Source organism: Anopheles gambiae, chromosome X (assembly GCF_943734735.2).
Source record: "Anopheles gambiae chromosome X, idAnoGambNW_F1_1, whole genome shotgun sequence".
In the NCBI taxonomy this organism is placed as follows: domain Eukaryota; kingdom Metazoa; phylum Arthropoda; class Insecta; order Diptera; family Culicidae; genus Anopheles; species Anopheles gambiae.
This window is the reverse complement of record NC_064600.1, coordinates 13,645,857-13,664,524: the sequence shown is the minus strand read 5'-3', so window position 1 is coordinate 13,664,524 and position 18,668 is coordinate 13,645,857. Positions and strand designations below refer to the sequence as shown.

General features: G+C 45.3%; 1 protein-coding gene across 1 annotated transcript in view; it reads left to right on the top strand.

Annotated features, from left to right (window-relative positions):
• The window catches only part of LOC11175821 (uncharacterized), a 118,554-nt gene that overhangs the window by 63,123 nt on the left and 36,763 nt on the right, over nucleotides 1-18,668 (top strand). The window contains exon 2 of the mRNA XM_061641772.1: nucleotides 7,182-8,614. Coding sequence (XP_061497756.1) covers nucleotides 7,182-8,614 — 1,433 coding nt within the window. The remainder of the gene's footprint in view (nucleotides 1-7,181; nucleotides 8,615-18,668) is intronic.

Here is an 18,668-nt window from a genome sequence, read left to right as displayed (position 1 = left end):
ACGAGGAGGAGGACGAGGAGGAATACATTGATGAAGTGGACCAGCAGCAGCAGCAGCAGCATCACCGTGTCGAGTATGTTCGTATCGAGATCGAACGGCGCGGCCCTACGACCAACAACGGCAACACCAACGCCACCACTACCACCGCCATCCCGGCAGTGTCAATGGCAACGAGTGGTGGTGGTGCTGCTGGCGGCGAACCGACGTCGATGCCAGCCTGCTGCTACGTCCGGGCGAAGGATACCGACATCAGGGCGTGCAGTGGACCGATTCATGATGTGTAGAGGTACGTCTCCCCCGGTCATGCCGTGCCGGTCCTGTTATTGTTGGATGTTATTCGGGCCTCCCTTATTTTGTGTTGCTCTTAATTTGCATACATTTCAGTAGCACCAAAGCCGTCCGCTCGGTGTGTCAGTGGTTTGGATTAGAGGTGTATTTATGTGTGTGTTTTTTTGTGTTTGTGTTATTTTTAGAGCAGACAATTTTGTAATCGAACTGAGAGGAAAAAATCTGCACTAGTCAACCAATTATGTGTATAAATTGTTTTTTTTTTTTATTTGAGCGCACTATGGGATAATGGGAGGACGATATGACAAACTGTCTGAAAAAAAGGAAAGAAAACACGGAATTTGCTGACCATGCCATAAAGTCATCGTTAACGCTTCACTTGCTAAACCGTAACCCAAGTGCATTTAGGCGGCACTCGCTGTTTTTGTAGGACCTGTTTTTTTTGTTTCAGCTGCACCTAAAAGTATGCAATACACGCTACAGAATAGGTTTGCCGTTGGCATGACAAGCTTCTCGATAACAGGTTCGATCCTTACAAGCTGTGAACCTGTCATGGCCACCATGAACATGTCACACTGCTGCCGCGCAGTCCGTTTGTGCTGGCATTCGATTCTTCAGTGCCCGCTATAAAAACGGCCCTCCAGCCTAGTGATGGGAACAATCAGTTTTCTTCTGTATCGATTCCGGCAAGATCCAAAGTTTTCCGGAATCCATTCCGGATAGAAGGTCCGGAACAAGAGAATAGGCGTTACGGTCCTATACTGCTACGATTGTATTGATAGCCGCAAAGAATCCAAATGTACTTTATCTTTGCTAAATTCCAAAACAGATTCTAATTTCGGTACCAATTCCTAATTCGGAGTCTATTCTGGTTCCTATTCCATAGCTGACTGTGATTTGCGAACCGAATCCGATTCCGAAATCGACCCCGGAGTCGGCTCTATAACCGGATCCGGAACCGGAATCGTTTCCAGAATCGAAATTCCGATATCACAGTTCCAATTCCGAGCTCCCACCACTACTCCAGCTACGTATTGCTAGTAGCTAACGGCAGCCTAAAGGTATGCAACTCGCATTGCAAAGCAGTATTTTGTATGACACATAAAAAAAACCATTCCCAAATCCGTCCGAAAATCCCGAAAAGCGGTAACATTGGCAGTTCGTACATCAGACTCAGACCGAGAGCATTTAATTAAAATGCCAAATTTTGTCCCATCCCCACCCCCCCCCCCCCCTTCCTCAGTGGGCAGTGGGTGGTGGTGGTGTTGGAACGACAAACGGAATCGAGCGATTCCGTTACGTGTGCTGTGCGAACAAAAGGACCGCACACCACGGCACGGAGTCATCAGCAACGGTTTCAGCTTTTGATGCTGCGACGGTGCATCGGTTGTGCTCTGTGCCCCATCTTTACTGTTACTGAGCACTGGTAACGCGCACGAATTGGCACGAATTGAGACCCAAGGCCCCTTTTCTGCACTTCCCACTTTATCCCCATTGTCCTTCTTCTTCTACAACCACCACCACCAGCGTCCAGAGATTAATGATGATTAATTGCAACGCAGCTAGTGATGCCAGTCGCGAGTGGAGATGCAAGCGCGTTGCCACCGGCACAGTACTCCGCCAAACCTCCAGAGCTGCGAGGGAGCGGAAATGAAGGATCGGTAACGTGTCTGTTCGGGCACGCGGGAGCGCTTGACACCGCACAGAGCATTTGTCACGTGTCATCCGCAACTGTGGACGCGCGATGCGGACCTGTCCAAGGATTACAAATGCGCGCGAGCTCGCTGCCGGCAGCTAAAGATGGGGGACGGCAGGCGTCATTATGGAAGTAATTAGGTTTCGCCCGTGGATGATGGCTTGTGTGTGGGTATGTGTGTGTGTGTGTGTGTGTGTGTGTGTGTGTGTGCGTTTTTTCGTTCTCTTCTCAGCAGACGAAGCGTGCATTTTGAGCGGCTGCAGTAATGAAGCGGTTTTTGCTTTGTTTTCAAAGGTCTTCGATGTGAAAAGTGTGTAGTGGGTGAATGGGCACGGAGTATGAAGTGCGGTATAAAGGATGCTTGCACACACACACACATTTTATCGGGATGTATCCTGCAAGACACCTTAATGGTTTCCCACGACAAGCTGGCTACGAGCGCGCAGCTGGCATGAAAAACAAACACAAACTCTGGAGTCAGCGAGAACACAACAAAAAAGCCAACGGTCAGATCATAAAGGCTATTTCAGCCCGTGGTCGGTAGCAGGAGCTTCTTCTCGGTCAGCAAGCAGCTCTGTTTCCAGAGTAAAGCCGTAGCGTTGGCAACAAAAACGATATCCAACTGCAGTTTTTGTTTTTGCTTAGTGCGGCGTCAGGAGCAACGCGCCAGGTGCTAATGAAATCATTCCCGCCAGCCGGGAAAGCGATGTCACTTTTGTCTTTAATGGATCACTAAGAAACGGAAATGGAGGTACGTGTGCTGAGATGTGCAAGAATGCACCTTCCCCCCGGAAGCTGCAGCGCCAGGCAAGATTACTGCCTTTTTCTCCGTCTCCGTGCAAGTGGAAGCGTTCTCTGTGTTCATTATCATTATTTAAAATTTCACAAAATGGCTTCCCCCCGATTCCCCTTCCTGCAAGGGGAAGGAGACAGTGCGAGACAAAGCGGGCATAAATGGGACGAGATTTTGCGAATGACGGTGCTGTCCAATTTTAAGCGCTGCACCATAATACGAGATAATGGAAGAAACCACCACGTCATCCGTCCTGTATCTCTTCTAGGCTCTTCTTGATGTTAATTAATTCATTATTGTAGTTTCGGTGTGCATTGAGTGAATGGTATTTTCATATATTTGGTTCTTTTTTTTATGTATGTATGTGTGAGTGGGTGTGTTTTCCCTTTCTGTCGGCGTTGCTTGCAGGAAAACAAACACACTGCTTTGTACAAAACATGATAAGTATTTGAGGTGGGTAGGCGTATGTGGTGGTATGGTAAAGACAGTTGCAATCCAATTAAATAGCAAACCACACACACATACACGTGTGTGTGTGTGTGTGTGCATGTGCCGATATGCGTGCCTCCACAACACAATGAAACGCCCCACTGGGCCGGGCGTAAATGCGATCGCTTTGATTCAATTAAACCGCAACGCCCAAATGACGGGTGAAACATGAGGCAAACAGGCCGCGAGGGTGTACGCGAGTGTATCCGCTCGATGAAAGTGACAAATTAATTATTTTCCCGTGCGCGCAGCGCCTTTTGGAAAGCTTTTGCTGTTGAAGCTTGCCGCTGTAGCTGGCGGGACTCGTTGCAGTAGATTTGTGCAGGAGTAGGAGACCGAGGAGGAAAATATAAACAAGGCACCAGGGTGCAGCGGAATGCAGCAAAATGTTGCGGTGATTCGTTCGATATAAGTATGTTTCTATTTTTTTGCATCAAACCGCTTTGAGTTATTTTGAAGTTTTTGGTTGGAGCGCATAACTGTAGGCAATCGATTGTTTTATGATGGGTTTTAGCCGTTATACGGTTTTTTGTAATTTGAGTTCAAACAATTGATTTCAATCAAGGATTTATTATTATAATTATTATTATCATTATTATTATTATTATTTTTATTATTATTATTGTTATTGTTGTTATTGTTTTTATCACTACTGTTATGTTTATTGTTTTTATTATCATCATTATTTTCATTATCATTATGATTGTTATTTGATATTTTTACTATTTTTTACTTTAAGTCTAACTTTTATTTAGGGTTACACTTATCCTTAAAATATAAAAACAAATTTACTTATTCCACATTTTTGTTAATACTTCAAACTGTATTTCGAAGTCCTGAAATTAATGTTATAGTCAAAATTGCCTGAAAAAACATTGATAATATTAATTTTATATTTTTTATATATTTTTTTATTTCAAAAGTACATAATTTTTAACGGTTGGAATTCAAGCCGTAGATTCCAAAATAGAAGCTAAGTCAAACGGGTACAATGTAGTTTGCCTGATTTTGGGCGCTACGTGATTTGATGAGATTTTGACATATTAAGGCCCAATTAGACCTTGCGTGAAAATGAACGTAAAATTTTGATTTTGGTTTACTATAAGTCATTAAATTCTTACTAGAATACGGCTTATCGTGCACCAAACGAATAGATATTCAACTCTCCAAATATTTTGACTGTAAACATATTGAAGTAATGAATTAAATGGATTTCCTGGTGATTCGCCGCTGACCATTTCAACCCCGTGAACAATGTGGGGAATCGCAAGGAAATGCATTTCATTACATCAATTTTTGTAGTTCAAATAATTGGGGATTGAATATTCTTTTTTTTTGGTGTATGATACGTCATATTCTGATTAATATTTAATGTAATATAGCCCCAAGATGTCATTCATTTATTGAATTATCCAACAATAATGTGTACTGAGTCAAACAAACAGATAAAAAGAATGAATTTTTCATCAATAAGCAAAAACCAAGCCCTGTAAATCTATGTAACCCTAAGAAGACTCATAGCTTCCCATGTACCACGATTTCTTAAGTGACCGAAAATACTATTGCCTTTCATTTAGCTTTTGATTCTGAATTTTAATCACTTTTTAGGTATCTTAAATATTACCTGTCTCAAGCAATACGGCTTTTATGGACCGTTCGTCCTGAATAAAAAAAATTACCTGCTACCTTTATGGTAAAATCATAACTATAACTTTATGGTGGTAGCTTCAAAGCTGTCATTGCATACTTGACGCCATATGCACGAAACCACCAAGCAGAACGCCTTTACCATAATATCATTCAATTAATTTCAGCTAAATTAATCCCATCACACAAAAAAACGACACACATACATTTGCTTCTCAATGTCGATCCTGAAATGAAACAACCACTTGACAGCCTTTTTGCATACCTAATTCGCGCATTAGTATTCACAGTAAAAAAAAAACAACTATCCGCTCAGCTCCGCCAACCTCCAATCCATTCCCATTCCCGGCTGCTTGTGTTTGATGCCACGAGCTTTTGCTTTTGCCGCCTTCTAACACCTGGCAAGCCGGGGAGATACAACAAAAAGAGCAGTATTCGGGGCGCACTCGGCCGAATAGGAAGAGGAATGTAAAATCTGTTGCAGGGAGGGCGAACTGAAGCCATCAAACCCGGCTCCCCCCTGCCCTGTGTGCCAACCCTGGAACACGGATGAGAAATGAGCGTGAACTCAATCGGATTGCCCCGGCTGCTGGCTGGCTGGCCTGCCTTTGTGCTCCCACACCTCCCACAATATGCTGCTAAATCCTTTTTCCCTTTCTCCTCACTCCTTTTCTCCTTCTTCACTAAGGCTCGGTCCATCAAGAAAGCATGAGCAGGGAATCCGCCCGTGCCGTCCCACGGAAGGATCGTTCTCATTAATTTTAGATTAACTTTTTGAGCGTTGATTTTGTTTCGCTTTTCGATCTGTGTATGTGTATGGGTACGTGTGTGTGTGCTTGCTAGGAAAATGATTTGAGTGTGTGTGTGTGTGTGTGTGTGTATGTGTGTGTGTGTGTGTGTGTGTGTGTGTGTGTGTGTGTGTGTGTGAGTGTTTAGACACATGCGGTTACTGTCCCTCCTTCATCCGTGCTCCAGCCCACTTCCCTACCTTTCCCGCTCATCTTTTCATGTCGCTTACGTTGTACTACAAGGATCAACTTCAGTCTTCTGGTGAGGCTACAGAAACCAACCAGCCGGATGCTTTTGACTGATTTTCTCACCTTTAACTTTTCCACCCCTCCCGCTTCCCCTGCCCTACCGCATGCCGCCCATCGAGCAGCAGGGCAGGTCTCGTCGTCCATCGGGGGCATCAATTTCCGATCGAAGTGTGTTTATTCGAATGGAAATTGCTTTGTACCTTTTTTTTGGGCCACTTTCCGTCCCACCGTTGGGAAATGGCACCGAGCAACGATCAACAACCTGCCTTCCCCTCCCATCTGGTTTTTTTTAATATCAATATCCGAGCTACGGTTTATCTTTCACATAAAGAATGAAGTGACAAACAGGGGGGGGGGGGTTGTAGTAAAGGGCATTAAATGGAAAACAACGCACACAACAACAAAAAACCTGGTATCAGAATTACAAGCGTCAGAAATTTGACTTGCCTTTGGGGGATAAAATAATGACAGCCAGCAGCAAGCAGCCAAGGCGGCGAGCCGAGGGATACAATTAATAAAGGTAATTCCAATGGATGAAGGTGAAGCCAATCGGTGCTCGGTGGCGTTGCCAGCCGAAAGTGGAAGAATGCGGGGCCTTTTCGTTCATTTTTTTTTTGCCGCTGCTGCCGCGGTCCTTCACAAATAATCCCTGCCAGATGTCAAAGAACGCCGGCGACGCGAACCCGAAGAACGAGCAGTCAAATCAAACGTCAAGTCGCAGCAGCAACAGCAGCGTGCTGTCAGTTATGTCCGTTTTTTTTCGCTTAATCGTTTCGAATTTCGTTCCACGACGCTGTTTTCTCGATTGGATCAGAATTTATCCACTCACCGTTTCCCTTTTTTTTCTACCCATTCTAATTGGAACTGGTAGAAATTGGCAAGCGAGAAGGTGCTAGAGGTGTGTTTGGCTGCATGATTTTAACCATTTTGACCCTTTTTTTTATCCGACCTGGGTAAAGAATTTGCCCATCCATCCGACCTGATAATGAACAGCTGCGTAATTCGATTGCAAAATCTCGTTTTCATTCTTAGCGTTTTTTGTTGTTGTTGTCGCTGTCATGCTTCGCCCTATTGCGATGCGAACCAATCAATCGGTCCTTCGAGCACGATTTTAAAGCCACGCGAAGAGCATTGATTGATGGGCAATATTAATTCGAAGTTCCTTCAAACCCTGTTCTAACGAGTTTCTCTTTCCAATTTTCTCTTTCTTCCCACACCCCCCCACCCCCAGAATGTATGCACAGCCATCGGCTCTGTTGGTGTGGTCATCGTTAGTGTCATCGTCGTCGTTATCGTTGTCACCGTCGGAAGGAACGGAGGAGGAAAAGAACCGCCAGCAGCAGCAGCAGCAGCTAGAAGGTGTGGAAGCATCGCAAGAGCAGCAACACTTGCCCCGAAATCAAAACTATCTGGAGAAGCGAGAGTTTGAAACGTCACCGCAGCTACTGGCCGCCATCAACAACCGCAACGCGCTGCTGTTGCACCGAGCTGACCGGTCAATTGAGCAGCCAGCCACCAACAGCATGTCGGCAACTGTTGCTACCAACAAAAACAACAACAACAGCAGTAAAACTTCGTCGAGCGAAAGAGACAGTAGCAACAGTGCGAAGGAACAGCAAGCGGCAGTAGTGCAGGGCGACGACATGTCACAGACTGCTGCCACCGAGGTGGAGGCGGAGGCCGTCAGTGGCCATCAGTCAACAACCGTACCGCCAGCAGTAGCAGCAGCAGCAGCACCAGCACCACCAACGTATGGTGCCTACACTAACAATACTTTACCGCGGGGGCCTTATCTTCAGTATAAGTATAACAACATTAGTAGTGTTCCGTGCAACCAGGACAATAACGAACATCAGCAACCGCAGCAGCTTATACTACTACACCAGCAGCAGCAGCAGCAGCAGCAACAGCAGCATCAGCAACATCATCAACATGCATCAGCACACCACCACCAACAGCAGCAGCAGCAACAAAATTATCAAAAACAGCACCATCATCAACAACAACCACCGCAACAACAACAACAACAACAACATCAACGACAGCCGTTACGCAGCAGTGACGTGCTGGAAATGATTTCACGATTCAAACGCATCACCCCTCAGCTGGCGGAGGAGCATAACGGCACAGACCGCCGAGAGGAGGGGGTGATGATAGAGGAGGAGGACGAGGAGGAGCAAGAGGACGAGATGGGGAAGTATCGCCGGCAGCAGCTAGGGCATCATCACTACCCACACCACCAACACCAACACCCGCAACAACAACAACACCATCTTCACCAGTCGACCCATCAACAACAGACAGTGTTGATGGTGACGCACAGCAAGGAAGACGACCAGGGCTGGGAGCGGTACAAGGGACGGCACGTCGCGCAACAGCTGCAGCAACAACCGCATCATCACTACAACAACCACCAACACCACCACCACCACCTGCAACCCCATCAACATCTCTATCAACATCCGGCGGCGGTCAACCATCAACCGGCGGACGGTGGTCCCGATTATCAGCTACGGCCGTTGACACCGGCGACCAACACCGCCGCCACCACCGGCAGTGCCGTCTCGCTCACGAACGTGATCGCCCTCAAGCGCCCGAACCAGGCGGAAGGGTGGGCACTGCTCTGCCAGTCCGTCCAGGCACTGCAGGACCTGTTTCTCGGAGGTAAGCGCCTTAATGATACGACTTCTTCCTGTTTGCGTGTGTGTGTGGGTGTGCAAGATATGCACCACGTATGGGCGGAGCATAAGGATATCAATTAATTAGCGAGCCCAAGATAACTTTTGCCTCTCGATCGGGCAAAAGCCGGGCAGCGGGGCGCTTCTGTCCAGCGTTTTTAATTGACAACGCAACAGAGCGTGATTCCCGGTACTGGTATAAATGGCGCTGTGCTTGCGCGCCCTAATGAAGATGGATCTGGCAGGTGTGTCGTTAGAGCTGCGCACAGAAACGGTTTGACTCATGCACACACACACACACGCACATCCACGCAAGTAACACACACGGTACACAGCTAGGATGACTGCATCACTTCCAAAACTAGTCATTAAATCTAGGTTTTGTTTTCTCAACCGTGGGCGAGACTGTTACGGTGAAGTTGGTGTGTGTCTCCGCTACTTCCATGGAAACATGACACCTTGGAGGTGGAGATCTGCATTACACTGTTGTCACCAGACACCTCTAGATGGTTCCACTGATGTGGTACGAGGAGATAAAATATTAAGGATGTTTTATTGGTGACGTTCAATTGAGAGAGATTTTGGTGATGCACTCAATGAATACTTTGGTATCTTAGTAGTAGTTGGGAACTCTGAGACACTATCTTGTTTAAAAGGACTTCCATAAGCACAATCCTGGTAGGTTTCTGCAGATTTCAGACCTGTTGGCGTCATATAAGTCTTACTAATTGGGAGGATGCTTTGGTATCTTCAACTCCAACAATACCTTATCCAAAACGAATTTGTTTAGCTCAATCCTGGCAGTCTGATGTCTTGGGTCTTGGAGAGGAAATCCCCTGAAGATACCGATTTATGAATAAATGTACATCCAAAACTGCCTACGCACTGGAAGAACGCTACTTTATCTTCGAGGAGGTTGCGAACTCCAACAATACGATGTCCAACATGAATTCCATGAGCTCAATTCTGACAGGTTTCTGCAGCCCTCAGATCTATTGGTCTGATATGCTACCGTCTTTAGTCTGGATGATGATGAATTCTGAAGATGCTGCTTTATGACTTAATGGAAACTAAAAATAAAACTGATGCAGTGGAACAATGGTTCGTCATCATGGAAATAATCGCGAATTCCAAACAATACCTCCTGAAGTCCTTTTGACATCTTATAAGCTGATGTTATGAGTTTAGATCAGAGGTTTACAACCCTTGTGTAGCTTTTCCCCCCATTAACTCAACATTCCATGTAGAATTCAATTCTTCACTCACAAGTTCATGAGTTGGGGGGGGATGCGATAAGGGGTTACTGGCCAGTTCAGTCTAGACGCTTTTCTTCAGCCCTTTATTAAGCCTACATTGGCTGGTTTATCACGACTACGGTTAAAGTTAAAGATTTGAAGAATTTTAATTCTTCGATCGAGCACCTCATGCATGTTTATTCTGGATTGGATAGGGAGTTTTTCCACTGCAATTTTTAGATTTAACAATCTTCTTCAATGTTCAGAATTGGTTGATTTGTGGATGGATGTTTTTTTAAGATACGAATCTTACTTTTTAAGACATAAGCAATCTAGTTATGATCTATTGCATTTTGTGAAATTTTGTTCAAAAATTCACCCCCAAAAAGTCAAAATTACCCCTTCGGTTGTCTAGATTCTGAAGACTTCTGAAGATGCCGGTGTAAGACGTAATGATAACGACACCGGACATCATTTCAAGATTAAACGCTAAATCAAGCCCTCCTACCTGCCGTACAAATCAAAACCTTATCAACCCTCAAGCGACCGAGAAGAAGTGTCCCGCCTACAGGTAGCGGGCGTCCAACAAAAACCCAAACGTTTGCCAGAAGAAAAAAAAGAAATAGTAGCCAAAATGCGCCAGTGTGGCTAGCGCATCTTCTCTTGCATACCCCGACACGCTAACAACATCGATCATTTTCCACAGAAGTTTAGTTTTTTTTTTTTTGCATTGTTCGTGATGGTTTGGTATTAGTTTGAGAAGAGCAAGTAAGGTAGCGGGAAAGGCCTAAGAACCGGTCGAAAAGAAAAACAATCCACCCAAACACATCAAACTGGTGCTGAAGCGCGAGCCCACCTGCTTGTTTATCTGTGGGTATCGGGCTGCGCGAAAGTTTGCCAAGAACTCCCAGCAGGATCAAGTACACACACACACACACACACACAGACACAGTTTCGCTCTCCCGACGGGGTTGGATTTGGGGTGTAAGCGTTACCTCGGGTAAATTCCCTCCCACAGTCGCACAACAAAAAAAAACGCCCACAAAAACAAAGCGCAGCGCTTGCCTGTGCCCTCTTCAGCCTTTCTCCGCCTTTTGATTGACGAGGAAATGAGAATTTCTTCCCTCGATGGCACACAAACACACCCAGCCACTAAACCCCTTTTAAGCCCAGACATTGGTGTCCTGCCACTTCCCGCCCGTGCCATGTCGCGCCTTACTCGTCAATGGGGCTATTTTGAAGGCACTCATTCTCTCACTGTCCCTCCATTACACACTCTATCTCTCTCTCTCTCTCTCTATATGCCACGGTTTGCAAAATTTAATTTCTTTCTTCCCGCCAAACCACGCCGGCAAGAGTCCGCGCGCGCGGCACATTTCTCTTTCTTTCTTAGCTTCGTTTTTTTTTATTTTCAATTTCCCAGACTCGTCCCCTTGTACTTCTTTCAAAAGTTTAGCCCCCGTGCCGCCCCTCTGTGCCGTTTCCCTCGGCTCTGTGGTTGAAGTTTTTCGGGCCCCTTCCGCTCGGCACCGGGCCGTTTGCGTTTAAGGATTAGGAATTAGATTGGATGAGGTATTTGTGCGGCGACGGTGATGGAATGGTAGTTGCCAATGGAAGAGGAGAGCGGGACAAAGATAAAAGACGCAACCGAAGTGGGTGTTATTCTCCGCTGCGTCGAGCAGTTGGTTCGTCTCTAACCGCAATTTATTATCACACTCGAGCGAAAAGTGTCGTAAGACGCGGGGCAGATGACCTGACCAGCACGACCCTCCACCCACGTCCTTTAGGACAACAACTAAACGAGGAAAACTTTTTCCTGTGCTTGCCGCTTGCCTAGGTGACGGTGTGCCAAATTCTTTACACTTGCGTTCCAGATTTTAGGCATTTTTTTTAGGCATCACGTCACGGACGGACTTCTTATTGCTGTGTGTGTGTGTAACAAATCTGACCCGACCTATTGTATGTGGTGTGTGTGTGTGTGTGTATGTGTGAGCGCAAAAATAAAACTCGCCTCAAGTGGAATCCACTTCATCAAAACTTGCTGTTCCTCTTTGCCCTGTGGTACGGCAATTCTTTTTTTTAATTGCGTGTGAATGTATACACGTGTGCGTGTGGTAGTACGTTTTCCCACCGGAATTAAAGCGATACCGTGGCAAGGGGCATCGATTTTCCATCATTGTGTTCCACTCAACCTTTGAACCGGCGCCTACTCCTTGCAGGGGTTTTCAAGCAGTATTTGAAAACTTTACCTATCAACTTCAAGATTGACATTCGCTTTCGAATACAGCTAAACATTTCGGCCATTTTTACTCTTTTTCCTTTTCATTTTCTCCCTTTTGCTCGAATCACGGTAGAAAATTGAGCAGTTTTTAAAACAGTTTTAAAAGCACCAGGACAGCACTTAGACCATTACTCAGATTTAACGCTTCATGTAAAAATGTAGCTGATAGTTTTGTTTATTTTTTTCAATTGAAATTATTGAAATCGAGTTTAAATTTAACACGAAAACAGCTCGATACAATTCTGCGGGAAAGAAATGGTTGGAAATTAAAAATCATTAACAATAAACTCTAGTCGTAGAGAATTGCTCGACATTGGATTTGTCCAAGCACTGAGTTTGTTTGTTAATTTTAACGACATATCCAAAGCCGTCGTTAAACAAACGATCGTCAAGAGCGTATGCGACACAAATCCATTGTTTATTTTCAAATAAACAAATCGTTTATTGTACTGCTCGATTTGTGTTTAACCTATCCCACTAGTTTAGCGGGATCCCTACCCAATTGACATTTTCGAGCACGAATAATCGGGAATTCGAGCAAATTCCCTTAAACTGGAGCCTTAAACTTCCCTTAAACTGCACCAGTTTAAGGGAAATCAGAAAAAGTCCTTTAAAATCAACTGTGATGCTGCTTTTTCATTACTTTCTTCTATATTCGCTCGGAAATGATGTTTCCTATCGGTTTAGTTGGCCATGTTCCCATTTTATACTTAAAAAATTGTTTTATTAAAAAAACGTCACACAAAATGAGCTTTTGTTTTTCATCAACAAACCATAGCTATGAATGAAAAATGACCTCGACGGCATCGTCCATCTATAGAGGAACGTCTAATTTACGAACGCACCAAATTTTGACGCTTTCAACACACTTGATCACATATAAATCCAAAATTTCAAGCATATCGAGTACTAATCGAGCAGATATGGGAAAACAATTTCGAGCAAATGTCACTTGGGTAAACCTACTACATTGCGAATGTTTCAAGTATTATTTTTTTATGTTTTGTTTATTAAATTTATTTTCTTCTGTATGACTCGTCGATATGGTCACGCAATGTATTTTAACGAATTTTTTAAAAAGATATATCAAATTTCAAGTATTGAGCAAGCCATAATTTGGACTGCTTAAACTGTTCGCGAGGTACTAGAATCCTAACTGCTAAAACTATGATCGAAAAAGTTGTATGGAGTGCAACGCGTCATGCAAGCTCGAAGACAGCTCGATTTTTTGTGCGTATATGCATTATCGAGCAGTCGTTAAACGGGCTGGTGGCAACACTTTTTCGCATGCGGTTTTATCGGACGACCCGACACATGTTTACTTGGGATTTGTCAGCCCACGTCGGAATCGCACGTCCAATGTTATCTGTCAAATCCCATATAAATTTCGTCCGATAAATTCGCCTCGGATGAGCGTTGACCAAAGTCTATATACAGGGTTTTCAAGGAGTTCTCATAGCTGAGGGACACTTTATGGACTTTTTCTTGGGCGAAATGAACTTAATGTTATGGGAATTGGACTGTATAGCACTCTTGTTGCACAAATGCAATAAGAATTTCTAAGGAGCATGTCCAAAAACGATAGACTCAAATTTCCACCATATGAAGTACTTCCTATAAGAAAATGTCAGTGTCCCACAACTAGGAGAACCCCTGGAAAACCCATTAATACAGAGGTCGATGCATTGCTCGATTTTGGCTCACCATTTTCCAAGGAGGTTTGTGACAGTTAGATGAAAAAGTGTTTGGAAACATTTGCACACTACCAAACACCTTTCAGGGCCAATCAGTCGGATTTTTCTGGACAAAATCTAGTGAATATAAAAAAAATCATCTCGTGAACGTGGCATCGACTAGTTTTATTAGTAATTCATCACATAAAAATGACCTCAATCAGGACACTATATATTATTTATTTCGCCTTCCTGATGTGCACATGGTTTCGTCCTAATTTTGGCTACTGCTCGTGTTCTAATCGGTAACGGCACTGTATTGCTATCTTTTTTTTGGTATTCGTACACTTTTTCAAATAGAATAAATTGAAAAAAACGATCCGATGAAACGATTGAAACTTTTCTATTCAACTGTCCAAACTTCCCCACGGTTTTTGAACGAGAGTTGTAAAAACCTCGACCCCTATATTAAATAGACTTTGGTTTTGTCAATCGTTTATTTTTACGGAAATGAAAAACCAACAAAATCGGTTTGAGCAAAATGAGCGTTAAACGACTGTTAAAATGTGTTCAATGCTTCGCGCTGTCGGCTATTATTACTAACACACCAAAATACGTGTAAATTGCATTTAAACCGTTTATTGCGTGAATGAATTCGACACGAACGTTGAAAAAGCTCAACTTTTCCCATTTTTCGTGTGACAATTGCTTGAAAACCTCTGTAAATCTGTACGCGTTATCTTGTTTTATTTTGCTTTTTCTTTTTTTCCCTATTATTTTTTTTTTATTTTGCCCACCCTCTCACGTGGTGCTCACTTAATTTGGCAACTTGTTCTTTTTCGATTGTTTCGTCTTCCTTGCTCTCGCCCTCCCTCTAGTTCCATTTTCCATTTCACATTCACGCTCTCCCTTCCGTCGCTTCGGTTCCGGCCGTACGGTGTGTGCTAACGTCTTTAGCAGTCGTTCGTTTAAGACTTTTTTTTTGTTGTTGGTTTTATTCCGTTACAATTCCCTCTGCATCGGACAGCGAAAATATTACATAATAGATTAAAGCTAAAATTATCTCACTCCACACCAACCCCGCCAAACTCCCCTCCAAAACCCGCCCCATTTCGGTTGGGGCTTTCACACGCCCTCCAGCATCGGGGTAGCCCGCTTGGTGGAATTTCACCTAATGATGATACCCTCTTTTCGGACAAATTGGGCTGTTTGTTCGCCATTTGTATAGGTGGCTGTGGATGGGTGTGGATGGGTGATTGTGTGTGTGTGTATGTGTATGTAAGCTTTCTCTGGCAGGGGTTTATTTCCCCAACGAAATAAAACAAAAACGAAAAAAAAACTCCCCGACAGGGAAAATTACGGATATGGCTGTGGAGGTCCATAAAGCATGACCACTCGAGCGGTTAATGGGCCTTTCCAGTTGCTGTTTAACCTAGCCATCATATCGCCCTTCTTGACTGCCCAACCGCCGCCTCTCGCGTCCATTTAGAAGCGGAACAGGCGATCATGGCGTCGGTTTTGTTTTGGTTTTTTTTACCCTGCAAAGGGTGCAGCAAGAAGGGGAGGAGGGGGGAGGGGGTGAAAATAAAAACGAGATAAACACAGACCATTTAAATGAAGCAATGAGCGTGCGGAGCATCCTTTTTGTGTGCGTGTGTTTGTGTGTATGTGCTGCTCTTGTTAGCCACCAACGGAGCGGCATCACAAAGTCGTGTTGGGCGGGTTCAGGATTCTTCTTTCCACTTTTTTGTTTTGTTTGGGCGTTTTGTTTTGCTTGAATGGGGTTTTGGAACTTTCTTCTGGCATCCCTCCCGTTTGAGCCGTTCGCCCTAATGCCGTTTTCCATCCGTCTCAATATTTACCTTTCACCGAAACGGAATCGGCCCGTGGATTGGATTCGGTTCGTTTGCGACTTACATTTGTGGGCCACAGCTTAAAACCGCGTCATTTTAAGATAATCCCTTTCGCACGGCGTTTTTACTGCCCCTCAACTGGGAAAGGGAGGAAAGGGAGAGAGAGAGAGAGAGAGAGAGAGAGAGAGTAAGGGTGACCATCGTGTCACCTGTTGCAACAGTGTGGGTGCGGGAAGAGGATGCAATGGTTTAGCAGCACAGGATTCACTTTTATCTCGCTTCCTCTTTTGTTTTCTTGCGGGGCAAATACAATTCCATTCCCGGTGAACTGTTTGATCTTGCCGAATTGCCGTAACCATCCTTGCGTCCCCTAATTTTTCCTAAAGACCCAAAAAAGGGATAAAACGCAGGCGAGGGTTAGGCAGTGTGTTATTATTCCCTTCGTGTCGTGTCGCGCTCGTGTATTCCAAATCGAATTATGCGAAAGCGGTGGGGTCACTTTTACCGTAAACCAAAAAAAGGGGGGGGGGTTGGCAAATTACAACTTGAAGGCGGTTAAGTTTTGTCGCTTTTTGTTTATTTTATTCGCTATTTTAGCAAACCACTGGGCGGCTCCACCAACGCGATCGAAAAGTACTGGGCGTCTCCATGCAGGTTCAGTTTACTGAAACGCTTTGGCGAAGCTGCAAATTACCTGTGCCCGTGCGGCCATCCATCCAGTTACGTTGGGACGATAATTTCTCACCCTTCCTTCCGATCTCGTTTTATCTCTCTATCCCACTCTATTCACTCTCGCGTTCGTAAGAAAGAAAAACGGTCCACCGGGAAATGGTCGTCCGGCCTTTCGGATCCTACCGGGGCAATGTGAGGGGTGGGCTTAGGTTAAAGGTAGCACCGAGCCAAACTCTCGGCACAGGAATGTCAAAGAGCACGACAACTAATGGCAGCCACGTTTGCGTGTGGTTTCGAAGACTGCTGACCGTAGAAAGACTTAAAGTATCCGAGCGCCGCCACCGACTGTCGGACATTTGTGGCACTATTTTTAGGGCATAACTTCATTGTTAAGTGAAGGCTTCCAGTGGAAGAAAAAAAAAAGGAAAACAGCAATACGTGTCTGTGCGTGTCACGCGTGCTAAATATGTGCGTTCTAACGTGGGGCAGCGGGGCAAATAACAGGCTGCAGGGGGGGGCTGGGTTCGCCAGCGACCGGTTGGGAAGGTGATTTACGCAACAAGCTCCGGTTTTAACCGTCCGGATGATCCCTTGAATTCGGAGAATTCATTCACTTTTCACTGCGGCCAATCTTCAAATCAAATAAATCTCTGCCGGGCGCACCGAGGCCCAGCCCAGCGAAAGGTCATTCCATCACGTGCCTCCGCACCTTGTGACACCTTTGAAGGTTGCGGCAAGGGTAAGGCGCGGGGTGGTATGTTGGTAGAGACAGTCAGTCATCCGCTCTCGCGGAGGGAAGAAGAGAAGCGTGCTCGGTTCCGGAGGCGTGTGTTTGCTTAGGGTCGGGGCAGAAATTTGTTCTTCATTTGCTGGCGGTGGCCGTTCTTGAATGCCACGTAAAACACACACACACACACACGCATACATCCATGCGTGCATACACCTACAGGGCTTTCAATTACAAATTCCTCCAGCAAACACACACACACGCACATGCACAAACATATATAAAGAGATGAAAACCATGAGCGACCGCCGAGGTCAGTAGGCAGGATCATGAAGACGCGTACACACACACACCTTGGAAGAAGGTCGGTTGGAATTAATCGAAACGACTGTCCGCCTCCCGTGCCCCACACTGCACCCCGGGCATGGTGTGAAGGACACTGGATTTGAAGGTTCATTAATCATATGCCCGCCCAGCTCCCAACGCCAAAGCCAACGCGCGGCGTGTTTATCGACTGTTGAGGACCGTTCTCGCTTCAACTTCGGCATACGCAGTAATGTACTCCTGCCGAAAAATGTAATTATGCAACACTCCGGCTACCCCGTGACCGAAACTCTCACTTTGTTCGGGGGGGGGGAGGGGGGAGGAGGTGCTGTTTTTTCTCCAATTGTTAAAAACGTCTTGTACGCTGCTTCGTTGTACTCGAAACGAAGAGGGAAAAATGTACAAAAAAAAGAGAACTTCTTAAACAGTAAGATGGAGGGATGAGAGATAAGAAGAAAAAAAAGAAGAAAAAAAACAAAATCATTTTGTGGGCACAAAACTGCGACACAAAGCGGTAAAGGACAGCAGCACCGTGACATGGTTTGTGTGTGTGTTCTTAGCGATTGTTTTGTTTGTTATCTGTTTGCTTTTTCCTTTTCAGCGTCTGTGTGTGTGTGTGTGTGTGTGTGTGTGTGTGTGTGTGTGTGTGTGTGTGTGTGGGAAGAAAGAGGGTTTTTTATTCTTCTTCTCCATCTCACTCCTGCTCTTCTACTGACCGGCGCTAACTTTCTAGCGGCGAAGAAGACGCAAATACTCGACAAGATGAGAGGGGGCGCTTTCGTAGCCTTCGGCCCCGGTGGACACTCGGTGTTTTTTTTTTACAGAAATGGGGAAGGCTGTTGAAGGGTGGCGGAAGCAAAGGACGTGATACGAAAGCAGTGCTAACAAGCATAACTCACAATCCTCAACCACAAAGCCGCTCCGAGACCGGTACCGGCAACAACCGACCTGCTTGCGTGATGCTGCCGTCTGAAACTCCCCCGAGCTGAATATTTTATTTGAGAAGCTTCTTCTTTTTTTTAGGGCGGGGGGACTTCTTTCCACACGCAACACTGTCTTGACGGAACACTGTTGGTCCCCGAGTACGCCACCTTTGCGCTGGCGATGCTAATCGATCGTTACTGCAACCGCGCGAACCGCTAGAGCGCACCGGTAGTGGTGATCCGGTTCGAAGGACCAAAAGTTGATGATAAACAATAGCTCCCCCGAGCTAGACACACATTTTTTCCCCCCACCACTTCTGTTCAGTGCGCAAAGCAGCCTAGAGGCGAAGCA